The sequence below is a fragment of the Mesoplodon mirus genome, assembly GCF_964341445.2.
Source record: "Mesoplodon mirus genome assembly, chromosome: 5".
Taxonomy (NCBI): Eukaryota; Metazoa; Chordata; class Mammalia; order Artiodactyla; family Ziphiidae; genus Mesoplodon; species Mesoplodon mirus.
Window position 1 is genome coordinate 150,408,905 of NC_138980.1, and position 21,860 is coordinate 150,430,764.

Genomic DNA, 21,860 nt, shown 5'->3' on the forward strand with positions numbered 1-21,860 from the left:
CATTTTCCTAGCACTGAAAATATTCCTTCTAGAAACTAATATTTTTTTTGTTTGTTTCTTTGACGGGAATTTGATATGGCCCATGACAATTCTGCCATGACAACAAATTTGATTCCATCCAGTTCTGTAATGTCAGTTTGGTTGCAAGCATACCACCTCATGCACTCCCAGCATGCAGCACCTCTCTGGTATTTCAGTCTGCTGCAGGATCAGAGAACATTGTGGTGTGTCTGTAATTCATGTTTATTTTTAGAGTTATGTGGCTTTCATTAGAAATCACAAATCTATCTTAACCCAGTTTAGACTTGTGTTCTGATAAAAAAAATGTTCTTTGTCAGGAGAGTTTTCAGTGAGCAGGCTTTGAAAAATAATTGAAGGAATTATTCCTGGGGAGATATGATGATGGTAGAATACGTTCATCTGCATCCCTCTTGTAAGATTAAAAGAGTCCTTCTAGGTAGTTAATTCATGCCCCCAAACAATATCAGGTGAGGGTTTCATTAAAGATAGAGATTATAAAATCAATCTGATAAATAAACCACAGCTCCATAAAGCAAGATGAAGAGATATTTGAAAGAAAGCATGTTAGAAGAGGGAGGAACTAGCACTTATTAAGTGCCTACCAGGTTCCAAGCACTTTCTGCAGCATAAGTAGATATTGTTACCAACCCCATTTTAAAGTTAACAAAACTGAGCAAATAAAGAGCAGAGCCAAGGTGTGAATCCAAGTCTGTTTAAATTCCAAAACCATTTATTTTTTCAGCCTTGAGTACTGTAGTGCCCCTGTTGAATGAGAGTGTGATTTATCTCTTAGTGACAGATTGCCTTAATGCTCCCAAATTTTCACCGCTTCCTGTACAACCACCCTTTGCCATGTAGCTCCCATGTTTTTTTTTAACTACTTCCTGCATATACACCCTCTGCCAGGTAACTTTATAGGGCCCTCTCACTATAGATGGAGAGTAAACTCTACATCTCGTCTGGTCTCAGCCATGTGACTGAGATGGGATATTACTAGACATAATGAAAGCAGGCACTTTAAAGCATTTGCAAGATTGGGTTTGCCTTCTTGTACCTCTGCTAGAACCATGAGAAAGACTCACTGGTCCAGAGGGAGGATGAGAAAAACATGACACAAGTCCACCAGCCTGGATCAGCTGAACCCAGCAAACTGCAGACACATGAATAAATGTAACCAAGACAAGCAGAACCATCCAGTCATACTCTGCCTAACTCAGCCACACTCAGCCAACCTATAGACCAGTGAAAATAAATCCCATTGTTTTAAACCACTGAGCTTTGGGGTGATTTGTTACACAGTTTTGTGGCAATAGCTGACTAATCTACCCCTCAAACCTGTCCCAACATAGCACAGGAATTGGGTTGTATTTTTCTTTTTAATCCTTCAGGTTGCAAAATCTACAAAAGAGTGAATGTTGCTTCTATGCGCAATGAAGGAAAATCCTTCAGTCAAACAATTATTCCTAGAAATATTCCCTAAGAGTTCTTAAAATATTAAAAATGTTAGCCACACTACACAGTTAAGCAACTATGAAATAATAAGTATCAAGATAAGCAGTCGTTTGACTTCACAGAATGTAATCAACATTCCAGGGATAAGGGTGATGTGTTTCTAAGAGACGCTGGCCAGCTATGACTCTGAAAGCAGGGGGTATGTAAAAACTTCCACCTATGAAAATCACACTTTAAATACAATAACTGTAGGGAAAGTTTAACTAGTTTTTATCTTTTATTCCTACAGTTTCATAGAGTCTCTCTTCCTCCAAAGAATTTACTTAATTCTCCTTTATGTAAGAGAAAAATGACTATGTGAAGATAAACAGATTAGTTATATTTTCTCTTTTTGCTTATTATTGCCCCTCATACTAACACCCAGGGCATGCTTTTATTTTGCATATTCTTTAGTGTCTGAAGACCACTTATTAGGATAAGACTTTTTACCCATGACTTGAGACTCAACTCCAATTTTTACTCTTTAATAAAGAGTTCCATAGATTGTTCTCTCTTTCTAGCCTAATAACTTGCCAACTAACCAAAGATAATCTCTGTCCCAGAGGTCTCCCCTGGAAATTTATTTGCACTTTTTTTAGTAGTTTTTTGATACTTTCCAGTTGGATTTTGAGGTATTTTTGTGCATTTTGACCCATCTGCAATACAACAGGTCATAAATTGAATTACCTCCAAAGACCAGAAGGGTAATGATGAGTAAAGAGAGTTGACAAATGGCAATTCTGGGTGGTGGAGTTCCTGGCTATCTGAAAGAGCACATCTCTTCTGAAGGGTGGAAGCTATACTTGGGTCCACTTAATTTTTGCCAATAGGGAAATATAGGCTCAGAAGAAAAATCTATCAAATTTAAGATTTGAGAATCCAGATTTTTCTATAAATTTGTCCACTTTTATGTGAAAATCACCAACTTTAAATGTTGTGGTAGAGATTTCATTATTGTTCTGAATTACACACCCACTGCCTTGTGGTGTACTGTAATTCCTATCCCCACTGAGGAAGGGCTTGGCTATGTGGCTTGCTCCAATTAGTGATCATTGTATTCCATGTCTAACCAGAGCTGTAAACATGCCACTGTGGCTCCTGATCTTAAAATGAAAGACACATGGAAGAAACCCCTGACCTGCAACCTAAAGCAGAACCACCCCAGCTGACCTGCAGACTCAGGAGCAGGAAACATAGATGTTTGTGGTTGCATGTCCATGAGATTTCCAGGTTGTATTCTACCCAACATTATTGTACCTGAAATATCACTAAAACATTTGGCCATAAATTTAAAGAACACAAAAAGCTTCTTCTTTAATACTCAAGCACCAACCCTAGTTCTCTTTGTGTATCTTTTTTTTTTTTTTTTTTTTTTTTTGCGGTACGCGGGCCGCTCACTGTTGTGGCCTCTCCCGTTGCGGAGCACAGGCTCCGGACGCGCAGGCTCAGAGGCCATGGCTCACGGGCCCAGCCTCTCCGCGGCATGTGGGATCTTCCCGGACTGGGGCACGAACCAGTGTCCCCTGCAACGGCAGGCGGACTCTGAACCACTGCACCACCAGGGAAGCCCATCTTTGTGTATCTTTTGTTTTGAGGGAAAAACTAAGGGATTTCCAAAGAATATGCCACTCAGAAATGTAGCTTATTAGCTTCCTGGCACCACAGTTATGACTTTTAGGCATGTTCTATTAATATACCAATTAATCTTTACACAAGTCTAGCTCTCTACCAAAAAAGCTGTGTAGTCCATATGAATAGAAAATAGTTCAGGGATGTGCTTGTCCCAAGCCATACTCTCTGCTTCTTTCATGGAAGTCTTGTTGAGCTGCCAAAATGATAATAGACCTCACTAACAGCATCCCAACAGTCAGTGCTCAGCAGAAATTGAACAGGAGGATGCTGGGAAATTACCACTGCTGTGCCAAGATGCTGGGTGTAAATTAAAAGGAGCAGGTTTTTCCTGAAGGAGAGTAAGGTCCAAAATAAAGTAGCACTTCTGGATTATACATGATCCAGGATATTTTAGTGAACAATGGTTTCTATTTTTAGGGTTTCTATTCTGAACACTCAGTTTTTTCTTATTTTATTATTAATATCTTATGGCTATTGCTCTCACAAAACCTCACTCAGTCTCCTGCCTCCTGGGCTAGTTGCTCCCTTTCTACACTGCTGCCTCCTCCATGACACCCAGATGCTACCAAGATGACATTAACTTAACTCTCAGCTCGACCTTTAAGCCTCTTGAAGTGCCCTCATCCTGTTCTACACCTCAGTGTTCAGCAAAATAACAAAATTTTTATTTTTACATTTTTTAACATCTTTATTGGAGTATAATTGCTTTACAAAGTGTGTTAGTTTCTGCTGTATAACAAAGTGAATCATATATATATATATATATATATATATATATATATATATATATATCCCCATGTCTCCTCCCTCTTGAGTCTCCTTCGCACCCTCCCTATCCCACCCCTCTAGGTGTTCACAAAGCACGGAGCTGATCTCCCTGTGCTATGTGGCTGCTTCCCACTAGCTATCTATTTTACATTTGGTAGTGTATATATGTCCATGCCACTCTCTCACTTCGTCCCAGCTTACCCTTCCCCATCCCCGTGTCCTCAAGTCCTTTCTCTATGTTTGCGTCCTTACTCCTGTCCTGTCCCTAGGTTCTTCAGAACCTTTTTTTTTAGATTCCATATATATGCGTTAGCATACGGTATTTGTTTTTCTCTTTCTCACTTACTTCACTCTGTATGACAGTCTCTAGGTCCATCCACCTCACTACAAATAACTCAATTTCATTTCTTCCATTGTATATATGGGCCACATTTTCTTTATCCATTCATCTGTTGATGGACAATTAGGTTGCTTCCGTGTCCTGGCTATTGTAAATAGAGTTGCAACGAATATTGTGGTACGTGACTCTTTGAATTATGGTTTTCTCAGGGTATATGCCCAGTACTGGGATTGCTGGGTCATATGGTAGTTCTACTTTTAGTTTTTTAAGGGACCTCCACACTGTTCTCCATAGTGGCTGTATCAATTTACACTCCCACCAACAGTGCAAGAGGGTTCCCTTTTCTCCACACCCTCTCCAGCATTTACTGTTTGTAGATTTTTTGACGATGGCCACTCTGACTGGAGTGAAGTGAAACCTCATGGTAGTTTTGATTTGCATTTCTCTAATGATTAGTGATGTTGAGCAGTCTTTCATGTGTTTGTTGGCCATCTGTATATCTTCTTTGGAGACATATCTATTTAGGTCTTCTGCCCATTTTTTTTAATTAGGTTTTTTGTTTTTTTGATATTGAGCTGCATGAGCTGCTTGTATATTTTGGAGATTAATCCTTTGTCAGTTGCTTCATTTACAAAAATTTTCTCCCATTCTGAGGGTTGTCTTTTTGTCTTGTTTATGGTTTCCTTTCCTGTGCAAAAGCTCAGAAGTTTCATTAGGTGCCATTTGTTTATTTTTGTTTTTACTTCCATTTCCCTAGGAGGTGAGTCAAAAAGGATTTTGCTGTGATTTATGTCATGGAGTGTTCTGCCAATGTTTTCCTCTAAGAGTTTTACAGTGTCTGGTCTTACATTTAGCTCTTTAATCCATTTTGAGTTTATTTTTGTGTATGGTGTGAGGGAGTGTTCTAACTTCATTGTTTTATATGTAGCTGTCCAGTTTTCCCAGCACCACTTATTGAAGAGGCTGTCTTTTTTCCATTTCTAGTTCAGTTGCTTTCTAGTTCAGTCGCTTAAATAAAACTGTCTAAATTTAGATGTGCATATGGTACTCATTTAATAAATCTTATAAGTGACATTTCTTGACAAGCAAGTGAAATATTTAAGTTCCAACTTCAGAGCTACAAATCTGTCTAAATACTATAACTTGTGAATGAGATACTTTGCCAATTTTTAATGCAAATAAGGTATATACATACACACACAGACACAGACACACGTAGACACACACACATGCTTTTAAAAGTATGCCTTCTTATGTTGTATAGTTTATCTTTATAAAGCAAATATTTATAGTTTAAATTGTACAGTGTTGCTGTTTTTAAGCTTATTTTCTCTTCTTTTCCTTAGTATTATCTTTTCTACTGCACTAATGTTTTGTAAATTGGGAAAAACAATTATCCTGATATAGCCCATATGTTGTTAAGTTACAGTAAGCTGTAGCAGATTTTGATTCATGTTGGCCTTAAAATCATATACAATATTGTTATATATAAAAATATATATTTGGGCTTCCCTGGTGGCGCAGTGGTTGAGAGTCTGCCTGCCGAGGGAGGGGACACGGGTTCGTGCCCAGGTCTGGGAAGATCCCACATGCCGCGGAGCGGCTAGGCCTGTGAGCCATGGCCGCTGAGCCTGCGCTTCAGGAGCCTGTGCTCCGCATCGGGAAAGGCCACAACAGTGAGAGGCCCGCATACCGCAAAATATATATATATAATTAAATAAATAAATATATATATAAAATTCAGATGACCAAAACATATTTGTCATATATATCTGTTTTCCTCCCAGGTTCCTGGCTCAGGGCTTCTAAAACCCTTGGAATTTCCTAAGTATTAAGAGTGATAAAGAAGTTTTTGTTATGTTAATGAGGTGACTTTTGGATGGGACTATTTGCCAATGGAGCCAGCTTAAGACGACTGGAACTTTCAGTCCGTGACCTCTGCAGATGGGAGAGGGGTTGGAGATTGAACTCAATTACCATTGGTCAACAATTTAATCAATGAAGCACAAGCAATAAAGCCTCCATAAAAACCCAAAAGGACAGGGTTCAGTAAGTTTCCGGGTTGGTGAACACTGGGAGATGTGGGCAGAATGATGCACTTGGGGAGGGCATGGAAGTTCCGTGCCCTTTCCCCATACCTTGCCCTATGCATCTCTTTCATATGGCTGTTCCTGAGTTATAGCTTTTTATAAGTAACTGGTGATCCAGTAATAAAATGTCTCACTAAGTTTCCAGGAGCTGCTCTAGTAAATTAGTGGAACCCGAGGAGGGGTTCATGGGAACCTCCAATCTATAGCTGGTAGGTCAGAAGCACAGGTGATAACCTGGGCTTGTGACTGGCATGTAAAGTGGGGAGTGGGGTGTGGGGCAGTCTTTTGGGACTGAACCCTTTACCTGTGGCATCTGATGCTATCTTTGGGTAGGTATTGTTAGAGGTGGATTGGACTCTTGAACAGAGAATTCAGCCAAAGTGGAAAACTTCATAATTCATGGGACTCAGTACTCAGAAAGGCATCACCTCAGTAATGGGGCCAAATTAGACCTATATTAAGGTTGCCTGGTCCCCACACCTTATAAAACTTAAAAGCAAGCTCAGAAAGGATCAAATTGTTTCCAAGTAACTTAGCTGTGTCACAGAACAAAGTTCAAAAATATTCAACACTTGACAAGAAAAAAAGTAATAATGCCCATCATCTAATGGGAAAAAAAAGACATTCAAAGAAGCAGGAAAATATGACCGATAAGAGAAATAAAAATAATCAGTAAAGAGAAACAGACTTAGAAATCACATAGTTTAGGTTGTAAAATGATCTGTATATTTGCTTTTGTTGAATTAATATACTATCAGGAAGCAGTGAGGATTTAAGGAATATTATTTGAAAAAATATAATAGAAATGAGAAATGCTTAAGAAGTAACTACTATCGAGTAACAATTAGATTGATTATATCATGAGTATGATTATTTCATAAAAAGTCCTGGAAAAACACATTTTCTTAAAATCAGAAACCATACTCTTAAAACTTCAATAAGCATAATGCTGCTGGAATAATGTGGCCTGATTAGTCTGTTTTCTGTTTACGTTATAAATTCAACAAGAATAAGAACAACACAAACAAAATAACAAATAACAATAACTTAATGAAAACTTGGTGCTATGTCTTTCCCTTGCATTACCCATTTAATCTTCTCACCTAACCATTTTATAGAAGATAAAAGTGAACCTTGGGTAGATCAAGTAACCTTATTGCTAAACATCTCCAATATTTATTAATGAACATATCTACTTTTCTATTTTAGTCAGCACAAAATGCTGTCATGGGCTCCAGTTTCCTCTACTTGAACTTGTGTGTTCATCTCTGTGCACTACAGAAGCAGAGGAAGAATTACATACATCAACACAAGGACCAGCCATGAAAGTTACATTTATTTCTCAACCCTGGATCCATAGTATGGTCTTGTGATTTGCCTTCTTTCCAGCAAAAATTCCTACTCATATTTGAGTGTGACTTGTAACCAGAAATTTTATTATTTGAAATTTTACCTAACAGTTTACTATCACTTGATTAAAATGTTTTGAACAGTTTTATTTAATAAGTTGTTTTTACAAAATTAATTGAACAACTGTAGAATTTTAAAAGTTTCTTAGTCTAATGTGAAGATATCCACATTTTTGAGAGAGTAGCATTGACATATATACACTACCAAATGTAAAATGGATGGCTAGTGGGAAGCTGCTGCATAGCACAGGGAGATCAGCTCAATGCTTTGTGATGACCTAGAGGGGTGGGATAGGGAGGGTGGGAGGGAGACTCAAGAGGGAGGGGATATGGGGATATATGTATACATATAGCTGATTCACTTTGCTGTACAGCAGAAGCTAATACAACATTGTAAGGCAATTATACTCCAATAAAGATATTTAAAAAAGATACCCACATTTTTACAGCATAGCTAGAAGCCACTGAAACCATCAAAATCATGAATTAGAAATGTGTTTTTACTCTTATAAAAATAATAAGATTACTTATTACAAAAAACAACAGAAACGTGATGTTTCTTCAAAAACAAAAGTAAAAGATTTTTCTTTCTAAATATAAGAAAATCACCCATAGGCAATGGAATTGTCTCTTTTTTATAGTATTTTTAATTTATTTTCTCTGAAGTAAAAAATAATCATTACAAAAATTAATACAGCAAAACTTAGAAATATTTGTTGGAGATATAAGAGCACAATGGGGCTTCCCTGGTGGCGCAGTGGTTGAGAGTCCGCCTGCCAATGCAGGGGATATGGGTTCGTGCCCCGGTCTGGGAAGATCCTACATGCCACGGAGCGGCTGGGCCCGTGAGCCATGGCCGCTGAGCCTGCGCGTCCGGAGCCTGTGCTCCGCAACGGGAGAGGCCACAACAGTGAGAGGCCCGCATAACGCAAAAAAAAAAAAAAAAAGAGCACAATGAATGAAACAGCTGAAAAGAATATTGTATTTCTAGAACTATTTTTCTATTCCTTAAAAATATACTGATGATTGTTTCTTCTAAGATTTGTATACTTATGCAGTTACAGGACCCAAGTAATTCATTCTGAAACGCTGTGGTAATGAAAGAATCTTACTTTGAATTATCTAGAAACCATTAAAGGTGAACTCCTCAGCCAAAAAGATGATGTTTCATTTCTCACTAATGCAACCTGAGGGTCCAAGAGGTCACTGAGACAGTTAAGACCTAGTCCTAAAATCTCTGACTAGGGTTGAATAAGCTTCAGAAAGCAGAAAACCAACTCTCATGATGCCAGGCCAACAGGCATGGTGTTCAGAGGTACAAAGGTCTCCTGTCGCTTCTCTCACTACTCCAAATTACAAAGTCAGGCTGTGTTCTTCTCCTGACACCTGTTAGTAATGAAGCTAGAAATGCCTAATATGAGAGGCTTTGGGGAAACAATTTGCTAGAAAATTACCTACTCATCTACAGAGGCTTGAATTATTTATCACTTGAGAGTGAAACCACTTTATAAATCCATCAGCAATTTCCCTTGTCAAGACTAAATTCTTAAGCTTCTTCTGAATTCCTGAGGGATGACTTTAAAACCATAGCCTCCATTTTAAAATGCAGCATGCTTAATAATATACAGGAGAGTAACTGCTGTTTATACATGTTTCAGATTAGCAATTCATAGCTCATGTCTCTTGAGGATTATTCATCAAGAATCATTAACTGAGGCTCAAGTCATTTTATGAGGTTTTGTGAAAGTACATTCATGTGTCTTCCTTTGCTGTCCACAGTGATGGTTGCCTTGTATTCAATCCCTAGATGCTCCTCCAACTTCCTGTCCCTACATCACTGGCTGCTGCTATCAGTGCAAGGAAGAAGGAAGTCTCTGTGCTGGGTTTATGTGGGGAAGAGTATCAGAAATTCCCTATCGACAAAAGGGCACAGTCCAAACAATTCATTTATAAGTTTGTTGTTTAGGGATTAAAAACAACAGTATACCTGGTTTTGGAATCACGGAGAAAGTGAAAACTAAGTTGCTTCATGCAGGGAATGATTTTTATGTTAACTAACCTGATCGTTTCATCTTTGCAACTGAAAACTCAAACTCCATCCAGAGAAATTGATTTTTCCCAGAGTAATACAACTAGTTTGTAGCAGAATTTAGACACAATCCAAGTTTCTGAACTCCAAATCTCATACTGTTTCTTCATTTTATTGTTTCCTACGTGAATTCTGCTCTGAAGAAAAAAAAGTATTTTGAATATATATATATATATATATATATATTTTTTTTTTTTTTTTTTTTTTTTTTTTCCGGTACGCGGGCCTCTCACTGTTGTGGCCTCTCCCGTCGCGGAGCACAGGCCCCAGACACGCAGGCTCAGCGGCCATGTCTCACAGGCCCAGCCGCTCTGCGGCATGTGGGATCCTCCCGGACCGGGGTACAACCCATGTCCCCTGCATCGGCAGGCGACTCTCAACCACTGCGCCACCAGGGAAGCCCATGAATATATATTTTATCATAGTATCATGGCTGAACGCTGTACATTTGCTTTGAATAGCAGTCTAAATTTTGGTAAATAAATAGAAAAAAATCAAGAACATGTTATTATTTATGTTCACTATTCATATTGATGAAGAAATAGGTTAATTAGAGGGTCTGCTGTCTTCTACTTAGAGAAAGAAGATGAGTTTCTCTGTATATTGTCCAGAGGGCTCATCTCTACTTTCAAAAACCATCTCAAGCACTACCCTTGTGCTCTGTGAACAGAATTCACAATTCATTACGCTCTTTGTTTATGCCTTAGCATAATTATCACTACTCTGGATCATTTCTCAGTTAGTTGTATCATTGGACTGCCTTCTCCCCATAGATTGCAAATTCCTTGAGGTTAGGACGTGACCTATCATGATGGTACATCCATGCACCTCCATCACGGGGCTTCTTGCCCAAAAAGTAGTCAGTAAATGTGTGTTGTATTGAACCACACTTAACTATACTGGACATCATTCTTTTGTTGTTATTGTTTACTACAGGAAGGAAAAACAAAGAAAGAGGAAGAGAAACTGGAAGAGAGGAAGAGAGGCCAGAGAGGAGGAGAGAAGCAAAGAGAAGACAGGAGAGAGAGGAGAGGGAGGAGGGAGGAAAGAAAGAGGAAGGGAAAATAAAAAGAGGAAAATGGGAGCCCACTTACAACAGAGACATATTTAATCTACTTCTGTATGAAACTGCCATCTCATATTTATTGCCTGTTTATGTACTAGAGTACAAGGAATTAGGCTTATATCATGAAACAAACCCAAAGAAATCAGAGCCTAATTTCATTTTTAATATCTTTTATAAAATCCAACACTTCTTTTAAAGAATAAAAAGATTCATGTTAAGGTTTAAATGAATTGTACTCTATGATGAAACCATTAAAACCGCAAAAATTTAAAATTTTATCTTCACAAAATTTAAATTTCTATAATATTTTGATATTATTTTCATATATCTATTCTTCCATAGCTTTATATTTTTCCTTTACTGCCTTATTAATACTCTTGTCCGATAACACTGCATTTGGGAACATAGTACTCCTAGGGTTGGGTAGTATCATTTGACAAGTCACACTGAAAGGAAGTGGTTACACTATACCCAGGGAGACACCTCAGTTCTTTAGCAAGTTGCATATCAACTCCCCTGCAATCATATAGCTAGAAACAATAATTCATTAGTTAGCACCTACCATCCTATTAGCTTTGAGAATTAGGGTTTAGCACGCTTCTAGGGCTTCAGAGAAATCAAACCCATATTGTGCTAGCTTAGCATAAAGAGTAGGAAATAATGGGAACATGACTTTTTAAAAATCTATCTGCAATATTACCTTATGAAAAGAGAGGTTGATGGGTAAATTGCTTTATCTGAAAGAATATTTAGCAAAAAAGATGTTTTGATTGCCCTGATGAATAAATTACAAAGTCAGTATAAATTAATCATCTCCTAGCTTCCCAAATCTCTATGAAATCAAGAAAATCTTTATGTACACTCAAAAAAATCATTTGTCACAATTCACAAAAAGAGTAAGAAATTGATTATAACAATCACCTAAATGGCTGGCTCTCTTAGTATTGATTCTACTGTACATTGTTCTTTAAGATTCTAAGGGTACATCATTTCCGACATTTTTATTTCCCTATAAGACATTAAGAGATTCGGGTTACCTCTCATCACCTCGTTACCTCTCTGACCCACTAATTCGTGGTCTATTCTCCCGTGGGTGAGTGAGTCATGGTTCTGGAGATGAGCAGCTGCTGTTCTTGCCCAAACACAATGAACACCCTTCAAGTAAGTGCTAAATTTTCAATTATCCACTAGTGGGTGATTGCACAAGGATCTTGGCCAGTGCCTCTCAGACTTTAGTGAAGCTAAGGATCATGAGGGGTACTCATTAAAAATACAAATTCCAAAGCCTGCTGTAATTTACCAGGTGTGAGGTATCCCTGGGAATGGATATTTTAAATAAGGACACCAGATTAAATAAAGACAACTGTTACAAGACACTTGTGGACCACACTCTGAGAAACAGTGATGCTGACTTGGGAAGCTGAAAATGTTTTTAACCACCAGCCTACTGAAGACCTCTGTAATAGATCCAGAGCAAAGTATCTATGAAAAGGAAGATGAGTTCAAAGGTTTAGTTGGAAGCAGTTAACCTTTGAATAGGAAATATCCTTAATGAAAGGAAGATGATAGCTGGAGAAGAAGCAGCAGCTGAGAACAGTCATGAGCCCCTCTCCTTGGCACCTTTCACACCCAGACCTATAGATTGCTGGTACCCAGTTCCTACTTTCTCTGACATCTGCCACCTTAACATACAATCTGGACATACATTGGAAATGGTATATAGATTTAGGATTGGGGTTGGGGGGAGTTGAGAACAGATTGAAGTACTAGTAAAGTTGAAAGCATTATAGCCAAGAGGTCTAGATAAAGAATGATTTGAAAACAAGAAGAGAGAATGGAGTCAGAGAAAAAAGCCTAAGCCTGGAGTGAGGACAGCATCCAGATCAAGTCAGTGATAAGGGACATAGCAAGGGAGGCTGAGAAAGTGAGGGAGGCTGAGAAGGCAAGGGAGGCTGCTGTCAGTTGGAGGTTCCCATCAATTGCCCCTGACAGGCATTTCAGTCCACTGAGCATGCCCAGTTTGTGGACTGACTTTCACCAAGTAGAACAATCAACAAGATCACCATAAAGGCTTGACCAACACAAGCCCAGTAAAGTGACCACTGAAAGCCATTCCCAAATCTGTGATCAGTGGACCCAGGTTTAGGGAGAAGAACTCCTTTGGTCTACCAAAATTGTTTGAGTTTCAGTCTCTAATTTCTTCCTTCTCAGATACTCTGGTCTCCACCAAAGGGACACTATTCAGTGAGATGAAGCCATTTTGTTGGTCAGTAGGAGCTCAGAAGCAAGAAAATGTCCTAGTGGTAGAATACAGCAACATCTTTCTCAGCAGCAGCCCATCACTGGAAGCTTCCAGATCATTGTGCCAATCAAGTGGTGGAGGGACTTTCATTTAGAGACCCTTATGTGAACCTCATGTGAGAAACTTGCCAACCTGCTTCTTCAATTTGTTAGCCTTATTATTTCTGATACTTAGGTGCTGTCTCTTAGAGATCCTGAAACAGCCAAGACATGGCCAAGGACACAGAGGAATCTGCAGGTGAGCATCATCAGATCCTGAGGAATTAGGTGTTTTGTATCTGTGTGACAATATGCATATGTGAGGTGAGGGATGGTGTACATCATTGAGGGAGATCTGTACACCTTAAAAGGTTTTATGAAAAGCTATGCTAAAGTAAGATTGTTTCTCTCTACTCTCCCTTTATTCCAAAATAATAAAATCACATGGATTGTAAAGGACCAATGATGATTGTGTCCTACCTTCTTTAAAAATGTATAGTCTACTTGGGAGAAAGTGGGGCTACAACACAAAGAAAGGCAGTTTCATATTTAATCTTCAGTACTGGCAGAGTCCTTTGGAAATATTCTGCTTTGCCAAAAAAGACTGTTCTAAAGGGTTATGTTGTTTGATTTGGAGGCTTGTGGAAAATCACTACATCAAGAAATATCCCTTCTACCAACTTGCCATGTGGTGTGAAATTGCTCAATTCCCTGGACTCAAATATGTGTTTTCAGTTTTCCAACAAGCTTTATTCAAATAATTCCTGGAAGGTAAAAGTCAAAAATATTTAGATCATTATCAGAAAAAAACAAGGTTGCATAAGCATGATACCAGAAGAGGGACCTGAGAGGGCCAGAAGGGAAGTCAGGGAGAAAGAGGATGTGAATAAATATGTTGGGAGGGTGGGGGCAATGAGGAAGGAGGTGGAAAATAACAAGCTCTATTACACTGTTGCCCTCCCCTACTCAAGTCAGGTGTAAGGGATTCAGTTCATGGAATCTGAGAGCTGAGCCTTGCTCAAGAGGATATATGGTGATGCCTACATGACTGGAGAGATAAACAGGGATCTAGCATCTTTTATCTTCCCCTCCACGTCTAATTCAGGTTTTGAAAAATACTAAGCATCTTCTATTTTCAAGTATGTCAATTATAAGACATATGAACAAGACATAGTTCCTGCCATCAAAGAGGTGGCAGCCAAGAGGAAGAGAAGAGTAAGAGAAAGGGAGAAGGGGAGAGAGGAAAGAAGGAGAGAGAAGGAAAGTAAAGAGGAGAGAGAGAGAAGGAGAAAGGGAGAAGCAGAGAATGAGAAGAAGAGAGAGGTAACCATAGCATAGTAATTCACAGGAGGGCATTTCAGCATGTTCTTAATTCTTCTTTTCTTGCCCATTTTAGAGGTTTTTGGAGAGATTAACCTCACTCTCAACATGCTGAACAAGGAAGGTAATATTAGCAAGGTAAGGAAAATAGAGAAAAGTCTCTTTCCCATTCACTTTTTCTAATCCAGTTAATGCAACATTTCATCTACATCATTCTTTGCTTCAACTTCCCCTTTTCTCTCCCGATTCTTAAGTGGCATTCAGTTTTTCAGAAAATGCAGTGATAATGGAAGTCATTGTAACGTTTAAACAATGATATTTGGCATTTGAGGATTCAGAGTATCCAACTGTAGAAGCTCGCAAAAGAATGCCCCTTACGTAGCCTCACACAGATAGATGCGGGAAAAGGGAGATGTCAGACTTACAACCATGTGAATTAGAGCCTCCTCCTGTGGAACTTGAGGGTTAGCAGACATTTGGTCCTGTCCAAAACATGTCAAGGACTTTTTGGTGTGGACCAAATGTCTTATGAACGTTTTGGACAGGACCAAATGTCCTGTAAGGAATTTGAGGGCTCCTATGGAAATCCCCAAAGATCCCCCTCCCTACTCATCTGTAATGCTGTTTCACAATTAGAGATTTATTTCTCTGAGATTTCAAGGCTTTTCTGGCTTTAACAACCTTTTGTAAAATAACAACAGTTACTGTTCATTGAACACTTACCTAAGGCTGGAGAGAGCTAGATGCTTTCTAAACAATAGTGCATTGTATTATGTTCACTCCTCACAACATTATGATGTAGGTATTGTTACTTCCATTTGACAACTAAGAAAAGTGAGGCCCAAAGAAGTTACATGCCTAAGAACAGCAGGATTAAATCCAAACACAAGCCTGTCTGACTCCAAAATAATGCTCCTAATCATTATTCAACGTAGCCTCCCTGAGAAGGGCAGTGCCTACACCTTTATCCCTTAATCCACTGGTTCTCAACCCTGACTCCATATTAGAATCCCTTATGCAAAGTGAGCTATTTCACATGTTAAACATAGACATAGTACCTCAAGGTAGCATGCCTGAGGCTCTTAGAGATTTCAGAACACCAGTCTCTCATCTTCCAAAGGCCATGTGGCCACCTAAGAGATTGAGAAGAGCCCTCACACACCAGCATCTGCCAAGCCATATAATTGCCAGAGGCTGCAGCTCTGTGGAAAAGGATTTACAACTTCTCCACAAAGGCATGAATGAAGTAAGGGCCTATAAATTCCCTTTAGGAACAAGTTTCATAGCTTAGCAGCCTCTTTGGGAATCACATTGCATTCCTTAATGCCATAGTCAGTCTCTGGTAGTAAGAGCAACAATTAGGTTGATAGACATTTCCATTGCCCTGAGTGCCCTACAACAGTGAAATTCAAGAGACTTTAGTATGTTGGGTATGTTGGGTAGCCCACCCTTACCTTCAGTTAGATTTTGCCATAGAAATATAGTCAAATTAAAATAGGTTTTAGAATGAACTTTGCTTTACCTATAAGCCTTTGATTCCTAAAGATAAATTTCTGTGTGTAAACTTGTATGTTCACAGGAAGACATTTATGGTCATCTCACTTCCCTTCTTCAGAATACTGACATCTTGGATGACGCAATTGTCCAAAGGTTGATTTATTACACTTCTAAGGACGTAAGAGATGACAATGTATGTTTGATCTTTGATGATGAGTCAGTGTCAGGACCAGCAACAGGTCTTTACCTAACCCAACTGCACCCATGCAGACATCCATAAAATTTTCTACATCACTGCCAGGACCACAGGTCCCTTTTATTAGTTCTTCATGGTAACCTGGATACAGTTACAGTGCATATTATTTACCCCAACACAGATGAGGAAACCAAGGTAGAGCTAAGAAAGTCTTTAGGAGTAATATCCCATCCACTTGTAGATGAAGAAGTTGGTGCTTAGAGAGATTGCAAAGTAATACAGCTATCTATTGACAGAACAAATAACTAGAACCGAAGTTTCTTGGTTCCCATATGAATTCTTATCTCTTCTTGTGCCTACTTGTCTATATCTACTAGACATTGTATCTGAAAAATTATTTGTAGAAATAATTTGAGTCTTAAAATAATGTTATTTCCTTCCAGAAAGAATTTTTACTTGTTTACCTGCCAAGGGCACAAACAATCTATGATTAATTTCAGGGCTTAAGATTTTTCTGGGCAACTTCTGTGACTCAATGTTGTACTACAGTCTGTGGAGAGCCTATTTAACCTTTCATATCAATGCAGCCCTTTGAGGTCTTAGCCTAAAAGATAAGAGGTGAGATGACCAGGATCTCACCATTGGTTGGCCCTGAATTCTGACTATTGTCCCAAACTGCTACAAAGCATCCTCAAAAGCAGGGCTTATCTCTCTGGATTTCCAGTCTTGTCCAGATCTCAACTGAGTAATTCATTCCACCTTATATTGTGATCTCTTTGATGTTTCTATGAGTATATTTTTTAATATCTTGCCCAGCACTTTTTATTTTCCTGAGCAGGAAAGTTGATCAAATTGACCTCGTTCACTATTACCAAAAGCAGAAGTACCTCCAAATATCTCCAACATCAAAGATAATTAGATCAGGACAATACTAAAACCCAAATCTCTAGCTAGCTTTGGGTTTTTCTAGCCCAAATCCTAGCCCATTTTTCGCTCTCCGTTCCCTTCAGTAATTCATATCACTTCAACATAAAACATAAATCTTACGTTCATGGTACCTGATTAATTAACAAGAAAACATGTATTGCCCCAAGTTTACAAGAATCCTATTAAAATCTGCCTTTGAGGTGCTTTTGAATTACCTCTGCTTTTCCAGCTACTGACACCTACCCTAGAGTCTTACACCTGGGTTTGTAACAGCCTGTTCTCCCTCTATTGAAAAGGTAAGGAACTTATAAATATTATGTAAACTATCAATATTTCCCCTCTGCTGACTCGTTCTGCTCTTCCTAGCTGTTATTGTTATTTTCCTTTTCTTACTCAGATCCTCAGAGAAATCAGAATGCTAGCTGGGGAGGTGTTGGTGTCTCTCGCTGAACATGATTTCAACTCTGTGATGTATGAAGTACAAAGTAACTTCAGGATCCTGGAGCTACCAAATGAATTCATTGTGCTTTTGCCTTGGCTGAACTGGCAATGAGCTACAGTACGGAGGGAATAGTGTCCACATTTTCCCTGGGAAACAATCATTCTAATTGTGTAAACACAAATGGGAGCAAACAGCAGAAGGGAGAGGATTTCTCCCTTCTTTTATACTAAAGAATATTGATAGCGGCATTTGGGCTGTTGTTTATGAGCATAGATGAGCCTGCTGGCCAGTCACGGGTCCACACTGCTCTGAATTTGTCTGGACTCTCTCCCACCCTCATTTTCCCTTTCGTCTGGCTTTGTGTTTGCAGAAGCACATTTTCCACAAGCCATATTCTGCAAGCCACTCAACTCTTACATGAAGTAAGTGTTTCCTAGGATGTTTTTTTCTAAACCACTTTATTGAACAGATATTTATTGAGCACCTATCACCTGTGCTAGGCCCTGGGGATACAGGCAAGTTCTGGTGGGAGGGACAAACATAAATAATTATTCAAGTAAGTAATTGCTACTAAGCAACAGGTACAGATGGCCGTATAGCCGGTACCTTATTTTAAGGTACTCTAACTACAGATTGATTCTCTAACTACAGCCTGGCATTACAGTGGTGGAGGGATAGAGAACAACTTCCCACTGTACCTCATCTGCTTCCCCTACGAAGCCTTGACATGCTTATTGATTCCTCATTGCAGTGTCCCAGAGCATTCCCTTCATGATGATGATCCTGCTTACCATGCAAACCATGCTCAGGCTGGCCGAGGAGGAAAGGATGAAGGGAGCTTTCTGTATCAGTGGGTATCCCTGTGGTTTTCTCTTTGTTAAGACCAGACTATGAATGGAGCAAATGTCTTATTTTTCCCTTTACTCCAGTCTTGTCCTTTCTAGTAATAGTAGCTACCATTTACTGAGTGCCTACCACATGGAAGGCCTACTTCAGGAGTTATCTCTGTCAATCTTCACAGCAGTTCTGCAAAGTACTATTAGCCCATTTTACAGATGAGAAACTGAGGGTCATGGAGGTTAAACGATTTTCTCAGGGTGGTGACAGTCAGTGAGATGAAGAGGTGGCATCCAGGTCTACATGATCACCCAGTCCATATTCTTCCCACTGTCTTACACCAGGTCCATTTATACTAGCCTCCTTCTTCAATTGGATCACACTTTTCAACAGTGATTATGAGAGCTTATGAGCTCTTAGCCATAAGCTAAATTTTGGCATCTCTTTGTAATGCAATATTGTGAAAGTGATAAGTGAACAATCTAATCAAAATACAAGCAATTATACAATCAAGGAAAATGGGTAAACAGGCTATGGTCACAAATCCGTCTACCCCAAAACTGAAATACAACTACAGTAATCAAAAATCTACAGAGAAAAACATGCCCTTGAGTTCCTGGAAAACGCATTTTCAGCACAGTGAGAGACTTCTTGGATGAGTCTGAAAACCAGGTTTCTTTTCTCCGATCAGTCACTGAGCCATCTGGTGATTCTGCCCTTCTCTCAACCTCAATTTCACCTCTAAAAACAACAAATGAAGTGATTGCTAAGACCCCTTCCACCTCTGACATCCCCAGCACTACTATTTTATAATGTTTTAAAGCCTATACTGTTAGGCATATCTTCTTTACCTATCAACCAAGTCTTTTCTATTCTATTTTACCCATTTCCTCTTGTCTGTCCTCAATAAAGGTAATATTTGTATCTGACAAATATTGAGAATTTACCATGTGCCTAGGCACTGCCTTGGGTATTTTAAGATTATTATTTCATTTAACCCTCATAGCGACCCCATTAGGTGGCTAACATTTTCTGTTCATTTTACACATGAGAAATTGAGGCTTAGAAAGGTTAAATAGCTTGCCTGTAATCACACAGCTGGCACGTGGCAGAGACACGTACAATCAGACTCAAGGACTCAAACTACTATACTAGATTAGCCCACTCTTCAATATTTTTTACTTTCCCTACTTACTATCACAGCTAACATTGTGTCCCAGCAAAAAAAATGTTGGTGCCACTAAGTGCATTTCTACCTCCAATATTAATAACCAAGAAGGTAAAAGAAAATAAAATCAGAAATCATCATGGCAATGAATAAGGGAATTCTCATCTGTGTGTTATAAATTTATCTAAGTGCGCTTTAGTCTTTAAGCAACTTTGCCTGACTGCCAGTAAAGAAAAGGTATAAAATTTAATAGCCATCCATCTAGCTATGTGTTCAATCAAACAGCAAATAAACAGACGTTGCTTGTTGTTTCAGATACCATCAACAAACCAGGTACCATCCCTTCTCATTATAGGGCAGTGCAAGACACACACACATACACACACACACACAAAATGGATTTGACAAAATGTAACATGAGATTATCAGAGAGAGTTTGGAGGGGATAGGAATAAACCAAAACTGACCAGCTCTAAAGGTAAGATACTTGGGATCTTTTCCATAGAGTTATTTGTAGATGAGGTATCCTTGAGAGAGTAAACTACAGTTTTTTTACTATCTAATGAGAGGGATAGCATGAGGGGCTGAAGGAAAAATTATTATTTAATGTATTTGATGCAAATATATATGTGATATATATGATATTTTTGCAGGCCCAAGATTTTTTAATTTTATTAAAGTAAAACATACATGGAGAAAAACATAAAAATCAGAAATATACAGGTTGATGAATTGTCACAAAGTAGCTCATCCATTTGACCACAACTCAAGAAAAAATTTGGACATTAATAACTCCCTAGAAGCCCCCATCTTTTCTCCTGGTCATTACCTCTCCATCCTTTCCAAGGGTAACCACAATCCTGAATTCTAACACCATAGATTAGCTTTGCCTATTTGTGAGATTCATACATGTTTTGTGTACCTGTAGTCCATTTTCATTTCTGTATACTATTACATGTCTATACTACAATTTTTCCATTCTACCTGTTGGCAAACATTTGGATCATTTTGTTTGTTTGTTTGAGGCTATTACAAAAATAATTGAACAGGAACATTCTTGTACAAGATTTTTAGTGCCCATATGTATGCATATCTAGTGTCCATATATATACCTTGAAGTGGAATTTCTGGGTCATGGACAAAGCATATTCAACTTTGGTTGGTAATGCCAAACAGTTTTCTAAAGTGTTTGTAATCAATTCACACTCTCACCAGCAGAATATAAAAATATCAGCTGCCCCTTAGTCCTGTCAACACTTGACATTGACTATCTGAAATTTTAGCAATTCCAGATGGTATGTTGTAATATTTCTTTATGGTTTTAATTTACAGTTCACTAAAGTGGCTTGAACACTTTTTATATATTTACTTGGTGCAGTCAAAAGATTTTATGGAAACTATTACACATTTGCTAATCATCAGTACACTCTTCTCAAATTATTTTATTGTCCTACCTACCTTGATATTTTTCTCAGTCTGTGGTTGTTTTTAAAATGCAGCCCTTGAGAAGTTCAGCAGAGCCATTTACAAGTATGTCAACCACTGGAGAGACTTCCCCTACCCCAGATTGGATGCCAATCGCCTCTCTGACAAAATCTTCATGCTGTTCCAGTATATCATGGACAAGTGGGCAGCCACGACCTCGCCCACACAAGTGAGAGGGGTTCAGCATGCCTCCAGCTAGCTCTCCTGGCATGCTGGTTGAACTTCCTCTTCTCTTTTTGACATGATAATTCATCTTAGTTCTCTTGGAAAGCTGTGGGTTGTATCTTATCAGGTTTATAAAATCTTTTGTTTTTCTTGTTTCAAATCATTATTTACTCATTATTTCAACTAATATTTATTGAGTCCCCATGACATGCCAGACATCATTCCCATACTGGGGATACAGCAGAGGTTAAACAGACCGAAATCCCCACTCTCATGGAACGGACATGCCAAAGTGTGCAGAGAACAATAAATAACTAAAATGAGCAAAATATATGGAATTTTAGCTATATCATAACCCATATTTGGGCTGTCACTGATTAGGAAAAACACCAGTCCAGAGAAATTTCCTGTGTCTGTGAATATCACAATGAATTAAAATGATATCTAAAGAAGGAGGGTGTCTGCTTCAAAATACTGTAATGACTTATAAAGAATAGATTACAAAGTGCATTCACATATATAATCCCATCCTTATCTTGCTTAATTGCTATGATTTTTTAAAGTAAGTTAAATTATATTCTTTTTCAATCTCTATTGCTAAATTATAAAAGATTTAACACTTAGCTACCTTCTCTAG

General features: G+C 38.6%; 1 protein-coding gene across 1 annotated transcript in view; it reads left to right on the forward strand.

Annotated features, from left to right (window-relative positions):
- Positions 1-17,263: 17,263 nt before the first annotated feature.
- MROH2B (maestro heat like repeat family member 2B) overlaps positions 17,264-21,860 on the forward strand; it is a 56,486-nt gene continuing 51,889 nt past the window's right edge. The window contains 4 exon segments of the mRNA XM_082621764.1: positions 17,264-17,655; positions 17,658-17,685; positions 18,320-18,418; positions 21,073-21,227. Of these exon segments, the coding sequence (XP_082477890.1) occupies positions 17,542-17,655; positions 17,658-17,685; positions 18,320-18,418; positions 21,073-21,227 (396 nt within the window). The 5' untranslated portion in view covers positions 17,264-17,541.